Source organism: Pyxicephalus adspersus, chromosome 8 (genome assembly GCF_032062135.1).
Source record: "Pyxicephalus adspersus chromosome 8, UCB_Pads_2.0, whole genome shotgun sequence".
NCBI lineage: Eukaryota > Metazoa > Chordata > Amphibia > Anura > Pyxicephalidae > Pyxicephalus > Pyxicephalus adspersus.
In genome coordinates, this window is record NC_092865.1 from 74,479,606 (window position 1) to 74,496,001 (window position 16,396).

A 16,396-nucleotide genomic window follows, 5' to 3' on the forward strand; every position below is an offset into this window, starting at 1 on the left:
AGATCGAAGAAAGAAGAAAGCAGGATGGCAGGGGAGTAGAATATAACAAGTTATGTGTTTTTTTTTTTTTAAGTTTTATGCAACCCCGAGTGTGACTTGGGATTACCATTTTTTGTAGGTAAAATCCACCCCGAGTCACATTCAGGAATACCGCTAGAGGGCTAATTAGCAGAGGGAATTATTTCTGATAACACTTGCTACCTATCAAATTAAACAGAAAAAATTCTGTATTTCTGTAAAAAAAATACAGAGAATTATTTGCAATCCCTATTTAATGTACAGCGCTGCGTAATATGTTGGCGCTATATAAATCCTGTTTAATAATAATAATAATAATAATAATACTCCGTCTCAGAGCCCACCACCTCCTCCTCCTGCTGAAAATGATGCTGACAGCCTAGTACCCAACTCTAGATGCCAAGGCAATTACTAATGTTGTCCACACTCCGTCTTAGTGCTAATTGCCTCCTCGTCATGCTGTTACTGCTGCTGCCGGCCTTGTACCCAACTCTAGATGCCAATTACTAATGTCATCCACACTCGGTCTCAGTCCTAAATACCTCCTCCTCATGCTGTTACTGCTGCTGCCCAATACCCAACCTTAGATGCCAGTTACTAATGCCATCCACACTCCGTCTCAGGGCCCAGCTTCTCCTTTTTCTGCTGTTACTGATGTTGCCGCCTGCCCAGTAACCAGCTGTAGATGTCAGTTCCCAATGCAGTCCCCACTCCATCTCAGAGCCCACCACCTCTTCCTCCTGCTGTAAATGATGCTGCCACCTGCCCAGTACAAAACTCTAAATGCAAGATACTAATGCTGTCCACACTTTGTTCCAGAGCTCACCATCTCTTCCTCCTTCTGTTATTGCTGCTGCCTGCCCAGTACCCAGCTGTAGATGCCAGTTAACAAGGCTGTCCATGCTGCTTTTTAGAAAGTAACAGCTAGCAGATAGGAAAAGTTAGTGCCCTACAAAGCAATGTCTCCAGTAGCTACAGTTTCTACACTGTCAACATAGGTGATGGCTTTATGTTGTAATGCCCTCCTTGCTCTGTCTCATGGCCCACCGCCTCCTCCTCCCAGTACCCAGCTCTATATGCCAGACTAGACTCCAGATCAACAGGTTCTTCTTTCCCCGCTGATTCCTCCAAACCCAATCCCTTTCTCAACAGGGTCTTTTTGCCCCATTGATTCCACCAAGCCCGTTCCCTTTCATGTGGTTTCGCTATATAGTAGGTAGGGACCTGCTGCGTGGCAGGGCCCACCGTCTCCTCCTCCTCCCAGTACCCACCTCTAGATGCCAGACTAGACTCATGCTCAACAGGGTCTTCTTTCCCCGCTGATTCCTCCAAGCCCAATCCCTTTCATGTGGTTTAGGTACATAGTAGGTAAGGACAGATTGGAATCTCGCTCATCCATTCATGTCTCCAATAGCTACTGCTTCCACACTGTCCACATAGGTGAGGGCCTTCCATTATAATGCCCTCCTTGCTGCGTGTCAGGGCTCACCGCCTCCTCCTCCTCCCAGTACCCAGCTCTGGATGCCAGACTAGAATCAAGCTCAACAGGGTCTTCTTTCCCCGCTGATTCCTCCAAGCCCAATCCCTTTCATGTGGTTTTGCTATATAGTAGGTAGGGACAGATTGGAATCTCGCTCATCCATTTATGTCTTCAAAAGCTACTGCTTCCACACTGTCCACATAGGTGAGGCCCTTAAATTATAATGCCCTCCTTGCTGTGTGTCAGGGCCCACCGCCTCCTCCTCCTCCCAGTACTCACCTCTAGATGCCAGACTAGACTTCAGCTCAACAGGGTCTTCTTTCTCGCTGATTCCTCCAAGCCCAATCCCTTTCATGTGGTTTCGGTACATAGTAGGTAAGGACAGATTGGAATCTCACTCATCCATTCATGTCTCCAATAGCTACAATAGACTACATTGTCCGTAAAGGTGATGGCCTTCTGTTGTAATGCACTCCTTGCTCCGTCTCAGGGCCCAACGCCTCCTCCTCCCAGTACCCAGCTCTAGATGTCAGTTAACAATGCCATCCACACTACTTAGGGCCCACCGCCTACTCTTCTTGCTTTTACTGCTGCTGCCTGCCCACTGTCCAATACCCAGCTCTAGATGCCAGACTAGACTCAAGCTCAAGAGGATTTTCTTTCCCCATTGATTCCGCCATCCCCCATTTCCTTTCATGTGCTTTCACTTGATAGCAGGCCCTGAGACGGAGTGTGGAAGGCATTAGTAACTGGCATCTAGAACTGGGTGTAGTGCATCTTTAATGACACCCCGAAATGTGTAATCTGAAATTTGTGATTGAATGTAGAAGGCCAAAACTTCTGCTTCATCCATCGGTACCACACTTTATCGTACTGAATTTCTGTGTATGTTACCCCAGAACATTAATTGCGTCATTACAGAACTGACCACCAACTTGTACGGTTCTACTTCCTGACCTGTGTTTCTTTGCAGTACATAGAGAACATGCTGGCCAACTTCCAACATGGACCTTAGCCCGGCGTTGTCATCATCACCGCATGTATAAAGGGTGATAGCAGGTATCATGATGAGCAATCAGTCACTGCAAATGTACAAAACCAACATGGACCACCTGTTTATTCGGCTCACAGAGGTGCTAAGCCCTAAATGTCTGTTGATATGCAACACGTCCATGTCTGTTGGATTCAAAGCTGGTGAAGTGCTAGAGTACCCCATTCCTAATATGCGCTGGGACATCATAGAAGGGAATTTATACAGGGCCACACTGGCAGATTTGCACCAATTGGATGTGATTGACGTGCACTTCCACTTACGCTTCGACCTGCGCTCCAGGGTTAAAAATGCCACCCACTCGAATCAGCTGGCTCATCAGAAGTATACCTGCATCCTGATACCTCATATTGATCAAGCCTGGGCCGTGCAGCAGGAAGAGCAGGAAGAGGCTCTGAGACGGAGCGTGGACAGCATTGGTAACTGGCATCTAGAGCTAGGTACTGGGCAGGCGGCATCAAAAACAGCATGAGGAGGAGGCGGTGGGCCCTGAGACGGAGCAAGGACGGCATTAGAGGTTGAATCCTTCACCTATATGGACAGTGTCGAAGTTGTAGCTATTGGAGACATGAATGAATGAACGAGATTCCAATCTGCCCCTACCTACTATGTAGCAAAACCACATGAAAGGGAACAGGCTTGGCGGAATTAATGGGGCAAAAAGACCCTGTTGAGTTTGTGTCTAGTCTAGCATCTAGAGCTGGGTACTGGGCAGTGGGCAGGCGGCAGCAGTAAGAGCAGGAGGAGTAACACAGCCATCCACACTACGTCTCAGGGCCTGCGGCCTCCTCCTCATGCTATTACTGCTGCTGCCTGCCCACTGCCCAGTACCCAGCTCTAGATGCCAGACTAGACTCAGGCTCAACAGGGTCTTCTTTCCCCGCTGATTCCGCCAAGCCGGTTCTGTTTCATGTGGTTTCGCTACATAGTAGGTACGGATTGGAATCTCGTTGATCCATTCATGTCTCCAATAGCTTGAGCTTCGACACTGTCCATATGGGTGATGGCCTCAACCTCTAATGCTGTCCTTGCTCCTTCTCAGGGCCCACCGCCTCCTCCTCATGCTGTAACTGATGCCACCTGCCCAGTTCCCAACTCTAGATGCCAGTTACAATTGCGGTCCCTGCTCCGTCTCAGTGCCCACCGCCTCCTCCTACTACTGCTTCTGCTGCTACCTGTCACTTGTAATGTATAACAGAGCTGTGTAGCTGGCTAATTTTTGGACTGAAAGACCCCCCTCAGAGACCTCTGCCTGTACTCTGAAGCCTGTGTATGGCTTGTAATGGAGCAGTGAAACCTGGTGGCTAATTTTTGGACCAGAGAAACCCCCCTCATGTCCCTCTCTGGCTGTACTCGGAGACCGTGTAAAATCCGGCATGTTCCCTTGGCCGACACCCATAAAATGGCGTGAGCTATTCAACCAAAACTTCTTGCCAGCAACAGAAAAAAGACTTCCTTATTTTTTTTTTACTTGTACAGAGTTGTGCAGAGCTGGGAGAGTCTTGACATGTCTTTTTAAATGTATTTATAGGCTGCAGAAGCTCTCCACCAACCCGAATAACAACCTGAATTTTTCCCCCATTGACTTTAATAGAGTTCGAATTCAAAGTTCAATCACCCAAAAAATTATGCATTATTTGACCAAATAGCGGTTGAATTGAATGGTGAGCTATTCGACCAACACTAATCATAATGAAATATCTGTATTTTTTGGAGAGAAATACAGAAATTTTTATGGATATTATGATAGATAGCAAGTGGGATTGGAATTAAAAATCTGTATTTTTTTTACAGAAATACTGAACATTTTTCGGGTTTTTGGATAGATACTAAGTGCAATCAGAATAAAATATCTGTATTTTTTATGGATAAATATAGAATTTTTTTTGGTTTTTGTGATAGATTGCAAGAGCTATCATAATTTAAGATACCTCTTACAATCTATCACAACAAACATAAACATTTCTGTATTAATTGATAAAATGACAGATATTTATTCATGATAGCTCTTGGTATCTATCCTAAAACCCATAAAACGGTCTGGTATGACACCAGGAACCTTCACCCATTATAATACTTACTTGACTATGGGTGATTCGTTAGGTATTGGCGAGATATGATTGAATAAAGATTTGTGGATGTTGTATATATGTGCTATTTGGAAATCTGTGGCTATTTTGTGAAAGTGTTTTGAAATATTGAAATAAGCTGTTCAATTGCTTCTGGGACCTCTGGAGCAACAGAGTTCAGCAACTGATTCTTGGCAATACCTATTTGCTATGTTTTGGTATTGGTTATGTCCTGGTAATTTTGTTGATTTGACGTTTTTTGTATGGAAAATTGGAAAATGGTGTAAGGGCAGGAGAAATACCTGTTTGAAACAATGTTATTTATAGTCTATGATTATTTGTATTTTTATTTTGCCAATAAAGAAATATTTAAAAAAAAAAACATAAAATTGTATGTTTTTATCTGAAAATAAATACAGATATTTAACTGTGATAGCATTTGCTAGATATCCACAAATGTTAAAAAATGTAGGTATTTCCCCACTGATTCCACCAAGCCTGTTTCCTTTTATGTGGTTTCACAAGATAGTAGGTATAGACAGTGTGAATTTCGTTCATCCATTCATGTCTCCAATAGCTACAGCTTCTACACTGTCCATAGAGGTGATGACCTCAACCTCTAATGCAGTCCTTGCTCTGTCATAGGGCCCACTGCCTCCTACTTCTGATATTACTGATGCTGCCACCTGCCCAGTACCCAAATCCAGATGTAAGATACTAATGCCGCCCAAGCTCCGTCTCAGAGCCCACCGCCTCCTCCTCCTGCTGTAACTGATGCTGCCACCTGCCCAGTACCCAACTGGAGATACAAGATACTAATGCCGTCCAAGCTCCGTCTCAGAGCCCACCGCCTCCTCCTCCTGCTGTAACCGATACTGCCGTCGGCCCAGTACTCAACTCTAAATGCAAGATACTAATGCCATTCATGCTCTGTCTCAGAGCCCACAGTCCCCTCCTTCTGCTGTTACTGATACTGCTGCCTGCCCAGTACACAACTCTAGATGCAAGATACTAATGCCATCCACGCTCCATTTCAGAGCCCACAGCCACCTCCTTCTGCTGTTACTGATATTGCTGCCTGCCCAGTACCCAACTCTAAATGCAAGAGACTAATGCCGACCACGCTCCATCTCAAAACCCACCACCTCCTCCTCCTGCTTTAACTTATCCTGCCGCCTGCCCAGTATTCAACTCTAAATGCAAGACACTAATGTCCACCGCCTCCTCCTCCTCCTGCAGTTACTGCTGCTGCCTGCCCAGTAACCAATTCTGGATGCCAGTTACTAATGTCGTCCACACGTAGTCTGAGAACCCACCGCCTCCTCCTTCTTCTGTTACTCATGCTGCCGCCTACTCAGTACCCAACTCTAGATGCAAGATACTCATGCCGTCTACACTTGGTCTCAGAGCCCACCGCCTCCTCCTCCTTCTGTTACTGATGCTGCTACCTGCCCAGTACAAAAATGTAGATGCAAGATACTAATGCCGTCCACGATCCGTCTCAGAGCCCACCGCCTCCTCCTTCTGCTGTTACTGATGCTGCCGCCTGCCCAGTACCAAACTGTAGATGCAAGATACTAATGTTGTCCACGCTCTGTCTCAGAGCCCACCGCCTCCTCCTTCTACTGTTACTGATGCTGCCTCCAGCCCAGTACCAAACTGTAGATGCAAGATACTAATGCCGTCCACCCTCCATCTCAGAGCCCACCGCCTCCTCCTCCTGCTGTAACTTATTCTGCTGACTGCCCGGTACCCAACTCTAAATGCAAGATAATAATGCCGTTCACGCTCCATCTCAGAGCTCACCGTCTCCTCTTTCTGCTGTTACTGATACTGCTGCCTGCCCAGTACAAAACTCTAGATGCAAGATACTAATGCCATCCACACTTGGTCTGAGAGCCCACCGCCTCCTCCTCTTGCTGTTACTGCTGCTGCCTACCCTTTAACCAATTCTGGATGCCAGTCACTAATGTTGTCCACATGTCGTCTGAGAGCCCACCGCCTCCTCCTCCTTCTGTTACTGAGGCTGCCGCCTGCCCAGTACCTAACTCTACATGCAAGATACTAATGACGTCCACACTTCTTCTCAGTGCCCACCGCCTCATCCTCCTCCTGCTGTAACTGATGCTGCCGTCTGCCCAGTACCTAACTCTACATGCCAGATACAAATGCCAGCCTCACTTGGTCTCAGAGCAAACCGCCTCATCCTCCTGCTGTTACTGTTGCTTTTCGCCCAGGAATCTAATGTGGATGCCAGTTACTAATGCCGTCCACACTTGCTCTCCACCTCCTCCTTCTGCTGTGACTGATGTTGTCGCCTGCCAAGTACCGAACTGTAGATGCAAGATTCTAATGCCGTCCAGGCTCCATCTCAGAGCCCACCGCCTCCTTCTCCTCCTACTGTAGCTGATGCTGCCGCCTGCCCAGTACCCAACTAGAGATACAAGATACTAATGCCATCCAAGCTCCATCTCAGAGCCCACTGCCTCCTCTTCCTACTGTAACAAAAGCTGCTGCTGCCCCAGTACCCGACTCTAAATGCAAGATACTAATGCTGTTCACGCTCTGTCCCAGATCCCACTGCCTCCTCTTTCTGCTATTACTGATACTGCTGTATGCCCAGTACCCAACTGTAGATGCAAGATACTAATGCCATCCACACTCTGTCTCAGAACCCACCATCTCTTCCTTTTGCTTTTACTGCTGCTGCCTACCCAGTAACCAATTCTGGATGCCAATTACTAATGTCGATCACACGTCGTCTTAGAGCCCACCGCTTCCTACTCCTTCTGTTACTGAGGTACTGGGCCGCATGCCCAGTACCTAACTCTAGATGCAAGATACTAATGCCATCCACACTTGGTCTCAGATCCCACCGCCTCCTCCTTCTGCTGTTACTGATACTGCTGCCTGCCCAGTACCCAACTCTAGGTTCCAGTCACTAATGTCGTCCACACGTCGTCTGAGAGCCCACCGCCTCCTATTCCTTCTGTTACTGAGGCTGCCGCCTGCCCAGTACCTAGATGCCAGATACAAATGCCATCCTCACTTGGTCTCAGAGCAAATCGCCTCATCCTCTTGCTGTTACTTCTGCTTCTCGCCCAGGAACCAAATCTAAATGCCAATTATTAATGTCATCCACACTTCGTCTGAGAGCCCACCGCCTCCTTCTCCTGCTGTAACTGATGCTGCCGCCTGCCCAGTACCCAACTAGAGATGCAAAATACTAATGCCGTCCATGCTCTGTCTCAGAGCCCACTGCCTCCTCCTCCCACTGTAACTGTTGCTGCCGCCTGCCCAGTACCCAACTGTAGATGCAAGATACTAATGCCGTCCACGCTCTGTCTCAGAACCCAACGCTTCCTCCTCCTGCTTTACCTTTTGCTGCCTCCTGCCCAGTATTCAACTCTAAATGCAAGATACTAATGCCGTTCACACTTGGTCCCAGAGCCCACCACCTCCTCCTCCTGCTGTTACTGCTGCTGCCTGCCCAGTAACCAAATCTGGATGCCAGTTACTAATGTCGTCTGAGAGCCCACCACCTCCTCCTCCTGCTGTTACTGCTGCTGCCTGCCCAGTAACCAAATCTGGATGCCAGTTACTAATGTCGTCTGAGAGCCCACCACCTCCTCCTCCTTCTGTTACTGATGTTGCTGCCTGCCCAGTACCTATCTCTAGATGCAAGATACCAAGGCCGTCCACGCTCCCTCTCAGAGCCCACTGCCTCCTCCTTTTGCTGGTACTAGTGCTGCCCCGTTACACATACCGGTGTCTCCCATCTCATCCCCCCCAACATATATAGAGGGTCTGCTGTCCCACTTCTCAGTTTTGTGCTAACGTACACAGAAATTCAGTCCGATAAAGCGAGGAACCAAATGGATAAAGCAGAAGACGTGACCTTCTACATTCAATCCCAAATTTCAGATTACACAATTGCATTACACACTTTGGGGTGGTGTATTAAAGATGCACTACACTCAGCTCTAAATGCCAGTTACTAATGCTGTCCACAATCTCTCTCAGGGCCTGCTGTCTAGTGAAAGCGCATGAAAGGGAACGGGCTTGGCGGAATCAGCTGGGAAAGAAGACTCTGTTTGTAATCAAGGATGGCATTAAAGGTTGAGTCCATCACCTACATGGACAGTGTGGAAGCTGTAGCTACTGGAGACATTGCTGTGCCTTTTCCTATCTGCTAGCTGTAACTTTGCAAAATGCGACATGGACAGCAATCTTAACTGGCATCTTCAACTGGGTACTGGGCAGGGGCAGCAGTAACAGCAGGAGGAACTCCTGTGAAGCCCCAGCTGAAAAAGCTGCCTCTACTACAACCCCAGCTGTTTCTGAACCCCCAGAGTCCAAGGAATCTAAACCTGTGTCTGATGAAGCTGAGCCATTGGAGGTTAAAGAGGGAGATTCTGACTCTGGAGAATCTGAAGATAAAGAGGAGGAGGATGAGGAAGAAGTTGGCAATCTGCAACTGGCCTGGGAGATGTTGGACCTTTGTAAGGTTATATATAAGAGGCAGCAGGACAAGGATGCCCAGCTAAAGGCTGCACAAGCTCATCTAAAGCTGAGAGAAGTCTGTATAGAGTCAAAGAACTATAGTCAAGCAGTAGAGGACATCCTAGTGTGTCTAAACATCCAGAAGGAGAACCTGGAGGAGCATGATAGTGCCTTATCTCACTTCACACAGTCCACTGAAGTCCTAGAGCAAAGAGAGGCTCTACTGCAAGAGCAGTTAGAAAAAGCTGCAAAAGAATTCACAGAGAAAACTCAGATGCATGTTGGGGAAGGAGTTGCTATACCAGTGGAAGGGAAGGCTGAAAACATGCATGGAAATAGGAAGCCTCCAAAACAGAGAAAAATGGACAAGAAAAGTGTAAAGAAAGCTTTCCAATGGGCTCGATGCAGTTATACTTGTCCCAGAAGCTCAAAACTAGATTGGCACATGCAGAGGCACAAAAGAACACGTTCTGGGGACAAGCAATATGAATGCTATGTTTGTCATGTTCAGTTCACCCAGGGTGGTACCAGGAAAATGCACATACGGCTTACACAAGTGAAAAGAGAGAGCCGCAATCATGCCACATTGAGCGACATCTACCTGAACAACATTATACTTCGTTTTGGTCAGATCGGCGAAGATTCCGGGTGTCTGTTTAAGAAGAGTAAATAGATTGGGTTACAGCTGCAAGACGACCTAATGAAAGTTACAAATGAGCTGTACACAGTGATGAAGACATATCACATGTATAATGCAGATAGCATCTCTGCACAGACTAAACTTAAAGAAGCAGAAAAACAGAGTCGATTGGTGCAACAGGAAGATCGCCAGATTCCTCGTTCCCCGGACACCACAACTAGCATCCGTTTAGATGACAAAAACATATGGCGGAGCTCAGTTAGAAAAATTGAAAAAATGAAGGAGAAGCGTCAAGCCAAATACACTGAGAACAACATGAAGACGGTTAAGGCGCAAAATGAATATGTATTGGCACTTGAAGCAACCAACGCATCTGTCTTCACATACTTCATTCATGACGTGTCTGACCTGATTGATTGCTGTGATCTGGGCTACCATTCAAGTTTCCATCGTGCCCTACGTACTTTCCTTTATGCGGATTTCAACTTACAGCACTCCAAGCATGAGGGACTGGAGACCCTGGAGAATGCAACCAGTACCAGTAAGCAGCAATGGCTTGTTCTGTGCAATCATCCTACTCTTTATAATGCTGCTGGTTGTCATCCTATCTATCACTTTGTGCAAGTAGAAGATGCAACAGATTCTGAAAGCCTAAATACTGATCTGGAAAGTCTAAAAAATTTAAAAATGGATTCATCAGACAATGAATTAAATACTGTCCTCTCAGATGCATCCAGCATTGAGTTATGGAATGAAGAGAAACCTGATATTTCTGACCATCCAGTCTGTGACAAGAGTGAGAATAAAGATGGCAATGTCCCAGTTGTTGTAGAATAACAAAAAAAACTGTTCTGAGTGAGATTTTCAGTAGTGAGGGTGAGTCTACACCAGAAGGGGAAGAATCTGATGACAATGAAGATGATGTGGCTTTACGAAGTGAAAAATACACTGGAGAAGGTCTATTGTTGGGGTTGTTTGTGGACCAACCATCTACAGATGATAGACGGATGTAGAGGAGAAGGAAAATATTGATGTAACAGAAAAGCAGTCATCCCAAGGTATCGAACTTACAAAAGAGGAGCATCAGCTAGTAGACAGTGAAAACAATACATTTGGTGAGGTTTCAGAGCCTTGTACTGTAATTAATGAGCAAAGCACAGTTGAGAGTGAATCATTAAGAGACAGTAAAGATTTAGAGCAATGTGAAGATGCCTTATCAAGGGTTCACTGTATGTTAGGGTCAAATGCCCAGTCCCCTGGCCTTGGGCAGGGGGGGGGGATATGTAGGCAACCAGCAGGAAAATTACTAGAGAGCAGATAGAGTTGCACAGGATTCCTCTCCTGTGTAAAGGGTCAGGTGGAGGACTCTCACCTGGGATATAATTGATGAGGAAGCACTGAGGCTGGAGATATACCAGGGCCAGGAGCTCAGTCAGGGGAGGTGATGTGCTGGAGACACAGGCAGGTGGCCTGTGTGAGTGACCGTGCTGGAGACACAGACAGATCTGGAGACACAGGCAGGTGGCCTGTGTGAGTGACAGATCTGGAGACACAGACAGATCTGGAGACACAGGCAGGTGGCCTGTGTGAGTGACTGTGCTGGAGACACAGACAGATCTGGAGTCACACAATGGTGCTCTGTGTGAGGAAGAGGAAAAGACCCTAATGGAGAGGGCTTGAGAGCATGCAGCTCCACAGTGTTCCAAAGAGAGAGAGACAAGACTCTACAGAAAGAGGGAGAGAGACAAGACTCTACAAACAAGGTGACCCTAGTTGATTTTCTGCCTTTTTGTTGCAAATGGACTGTTATAGCACCAAGGACAGCTGGAGATAAGTGTTTATGTCTTTGATCTTTAACTGGCTGAAGTTAAGCCATCCTGTTGGGACAATTTTTTTGTTGTTTTTTGCAATAAACCCTGATTTGGCATCCAGCCCTGCTAGTTGCCTACCATTTGTCCAGCTAATACCCACAATATATATATATATATATATATATATATATATATATAAAAGCTGGGATAAAGAATAATTGTAAAAGATCTGATTAACCCTAATTGGTGGTAATATGTTGTATGAGGTTATAAAGTATATTCAAAGTATTGGCTGTGAGCATGTATGAAGGATATTTGTGTACAAGGAGAATATGGGGTATGCTAGTGATATTCGATCATAGGCAAAAAAAAATGATACCCTTCCTGGGAATATTTATAAATAGACTATGTTGAAAACAAAAGTAAAAAAGGAAATATGAATGACATTGAATTGCATGAGAAACAAACAAGGATAATATTATTAACCCTCCCCGACCTCTGTCTTCACTTGCATATGCATCAGAGCTAATGCTCTGAATTAGCAAGTCCTGGGCAGCTAAAGGTGGATGCCCAAACAGGGGATAAGGGGGTCCTCCGGAATCCCAAATATTTGGGATCTAGTTGACCAAAAAACCCTTAAAACGAAGGGTGCTCCCGCCCCCCATTGGATAGCTGACAGTTCAGAGAGAACTCATTATCTATTGAGTGAATGGTGTGTAAAGATCTATAAACGCCTGTAAAAAAGTTTCAGCAATAAGTGCGGATCAAAATACTATAACATTGAGCATATTCAAATGACATTATAAAATAATGTTATAATATAATACTTTAATGTTTGGTGTTGTTGTACACTATATAAAATGTGTATACAAGACAATGTGACTCAAAACAAGTTCATTAAATAAGTATACATTGTGATACAGGGGGTGATAAAAAAAGAGTAATTGATAGTGTTTAAATAAGGATTACTAAGTGATAGGGGAAGTCCCTCCTAGAACGAAATAAGATGACTCTGGTGTGATTAGGTTAGTAAAAAAGGTTTGAAAGAAAGTACATCGTTCAATCCAGGTGGCATATTTGCATTCAATGAAAAGATCCATCTTGCTTGTAAAGGAAGCAAAATGCCCCCCACCTCTAGACACATCCAACCCTAGAGGTGGGGGTCATTTTGGACTTGTTCCAATGCAGAAAAAGAAATACTTTCAGGATCAAAATTGATAAAAGCCCAATAGGGGTAATCATTTTTCCTGCTTTGATTGTGTAAATATGTTCATAGATCCTTTTACGGAATGCTCTCTTTGTCTTTCCTACGTAGAAGCGGCCCCATCTACATGAAATCAGATATATCACACCTGTAGAAGAGCAGTCAATGCGTTGTCTCACTTTGTACTGCGTGTTGTTAGGGAGTTGGATGGTTTTCTGTTCCCTAATCCAGTGGCATTGTTGACATTTGCCACATTTATAGACCCCTGTTGGGTTTTTTTAAGTGTTGGAATTTATTTGTACGAAAATGAATGGCTGTCAAGGCTGTCTCTCAGAGAAGAAGATTTCATGTATGTTAAATTTGGTAGTTTATTCAAGAATTTAGCTGTATTTGGGTCCCCTAATAGAATATGCCAATGTTTCATTAGTACATTAGATAATGTACTATGCTGATTATTGTAAGTGATGATAATCCTTGCAGTTTCGTCTGGTGTGGGGGAGGTTTTTTCAGAGATCCTGACGTTTCTGTGTTTTTGCTTTATAGTAACATTTCTTCAGAAGTTTCTTACTATATCCTCTTAGGATTAGTGTCTCTCAAGGCTTTGGCTTCGGTTTCAAAGTCACTGTCATCGGCACAATTTTTGTTGTAAATATTGACTTAGGGAGATGCTTCTTTTTAATGGTATAGGATGTACACTTGAGGCTTGTACTATGGTGTTCCTAGCCGTCTCTTTCCTGAAGAGAGCCATACTGATTTGACCTGATGGTAAAATTCTTACATATGTATCTAGAAACGGTACTTCACATTGGTCAAATTGCATTGTAAATGAAAGGTTGAAGGTATTGGATTGAATTTTGAAAAAAAATGATTTGAGGGAGGATTCAGGACCGGTACAAATGATGATAACGTCATCAATGTAATGTTTCCAACAGTATATGAACTGTTTGTATGGAGTTAGTGTAGGGTTCTGAAAGAGGTTTACCTCCCAGTTGCCCAGATAAAGTTTTGGGTATTGTGTGCCCATGGCAACTCCCTGGATTTGAAGGAAATGTTGGTTATTATAGATGAATACAGTTCTAGTTAAGATGTATTGTAATATTGATACTATGAACATGTTAAATGCATAGTTGGATTGATAGTATTGGTGTAGTTCTTCTTGTATTATTTATAGGCTTTTTGTATGGGGAATGCTGCAGTACAATGCCTACACGTCAATGGTGATAAGGAGGGCATTTTGAGGAAGCAGTAAGTTAGATGTAAATCTCAGAAGTTCCAATGTGCCCTTCAAGTATGATGGTAGGTTCATTACTAGCGGTCTCAAATAGGCGTCCACCAGTTCACTCGCGTATGAAACTATTGATCCAATTCCCGATACTATGGGGCATCCAGATGGGTTAAGCAGGTTTTTTGGACTTTTGGAATAGAGTAGAAGGTCAGGATGATGGGGTTTTTGACCAGAAGGTAGTTTTTCATATTTATGCCAGTTGTTCCCAATTCATATGCTTGATTGATGATAGTCAAAAATTCCCTATAAAAGATGTCTATGATGCTTCCTGAGATTGTTTCATACCAATCCTTGTTGTGAGGAATTTTGTAGCACATGTCGAGATATTGGGAGTGATCCATATTCACAATATAGGTTTTATTGTGATGTTTTTGTTGCTCTTTAGGTTATTTAGAGCTTTTTTGAGACTTGGGTTCAGGTTACGTATTTCTTATTACAAACTATATAAGTACTTATCTTCCTATAGAAGATTGATCATCAACCTATTCATGTTTGGCCAAGTTCACCTTACTGATATTCATACTTTCGCTTCTCTCATGCCCAGCTCCAAGTAAACTTCACACTCTTCATACAGTATAGAGTACAGTATTATATATAATTTCTTTTGGCATTGATGTACTATGTACAATCTGATATTTTTAATATTCAATTTAGGACATGTGAACAATTCAAAACAAAAGAGAATAGGAGTCAGGGTATTTGTTTGCTGTGGCAGTATATTAGATGTAATGTACAGTGTTATTCCTTAGTTAAGGAATTTAAAGATAAAAAAAAAGGAGTGCAAATATTTTACACACAATACATCATATATACAGTGAGATCCACCCTGCTGTATCAGAAGACATGAGGGTGGTTTTTAATCTCTTATCTAGACAAATTATGGATATCGGTGTTAAGGAATGAGAGGTTCAATTGTGTCCCAACACGTTTCGCCCCTTATGGCTTCCTCAGGGGACTTCTCAGCCTGATGTTGGATTGTAGGCTGCATACAAACATAATATATAAATAAGTACAAGGTATAAAAACAAGTACTTCATAACTATATTTTTTCAACATCTTGTCAATCATTATTTTATAGTAAATGAAAAAGTGATAATTTAAAATATAATAGAGTAAAGAAAATGTATAACATTGTTAAGAATAGATATATATTGTATAAACATAAATTAATTGAATTTTATGACCAGGCTAAATATTTATAATGTCATACATGTAAATATAACAACAAGGAAAACATCCTGTGAGGTGAATGTCTGGGAGTGAAAGATGTGTCTATAGTTAAAAAGTAGGTAGAATAATTAAGTATATAACACAAATAAAGAAGAAGTTTTAAGGGATCATAGATGTCAACACTAGTGTCTAATAATAAAGAGTTTTAATGCATCCATAAAAGTTAGGTATTAACGTAGTCAAAGTAAGGTAAATAATGAGGATAGGGACAATATTAAAAAACCAATAGTGTTAGAAGGGTATGCAAAAGCAAAAACAAAAATCAATCTAAATTGCAGTTATGTCTGAAGCGTTATACAGGAATATGAGTTTGCAAAGTTGTAAAAAAAGATGAACAAATACCTGAATGGATGGCAATGAAAGAAGATGAAGCAAATCGCTCAGTGTTGTAAAAATCAGGAGCGTTGTGTGAAGCACACAACGTGGATGCGCTGCTGGTGTATCTGTCTGTATATAGGGAAGACTCAGACACGTGCGTGTCTAGAATGCTTCCGCCCTTTGATCTGTCACGTGCTTCTGCCCTGAGTGTGATTGCGTAGGTGGCTTGGGTGGAGCCGCCAAGTGCTTGGTAATGCACCCCCACCTCCAAGGGGAGGCTGCACTCGTCCTCTTCTGAATCACAAAGTTGCAAAGACACAAATGCCACAAATTATCACATAAATCGCCAATATCAATAGTGTAAAGTTGTAATGTGGAGTGAATAATAGAGAAGCATTACTCAATGGTATCAAATATGGTATATACCATGTCAGAGTGATACCTAACTCAACATTGGTGGATATATCATATAACATGTCAAAATACCAATTGGTACATTCATTGTGGTTGGTACATCAATATTATCTTTGTAACGTTGTTGAACTATAGTAGAAAATAGTGGACAACGTATTAAATTGGTGTCTAAGAGTTCAGTGTGATGTCATTAAATATGAAGAATAAAAGAATAAAGAATAGAAGGAGGTAATAAATAGTTTTTTTGTTGTAAACAATTTTAGATGAGATACTTCAAAGGATAAATTATGAAACCACTAATTTCCGTAAGTAATAATATAACAAAAGAAAACATGTGAACAATTACTATCCATCACTAGTTCAAAGGTCTCCC

The 16,396-nt window shown here is 43.4% G+C and overlaps 1 protein-coding gene across 1 annotated transcript; it reads left to right on the plus strand.

Annotated features, from left to right (window-relative positions):
• The first annotated feature begins 9,821 nt into the window (after nucleotides 1-9,821).
• Nucleotides 9,822-10,598, plus strand: LOC140337502 (SLIT-ROBO Rho GTPase-activating protein 2B-like). Its single transcript, XM_072421253.1, has one exon. The coding sequence runs from the start codon at nucleotides 9,822-9,824 to the stop codon at nucleotides 10,596-10,598; it is 777 nt and encodes a 258-aa protein (XP_072277354.1).
• Nucleotides 10,599-16,396: the final 5,798 nt, after the last annotated feature.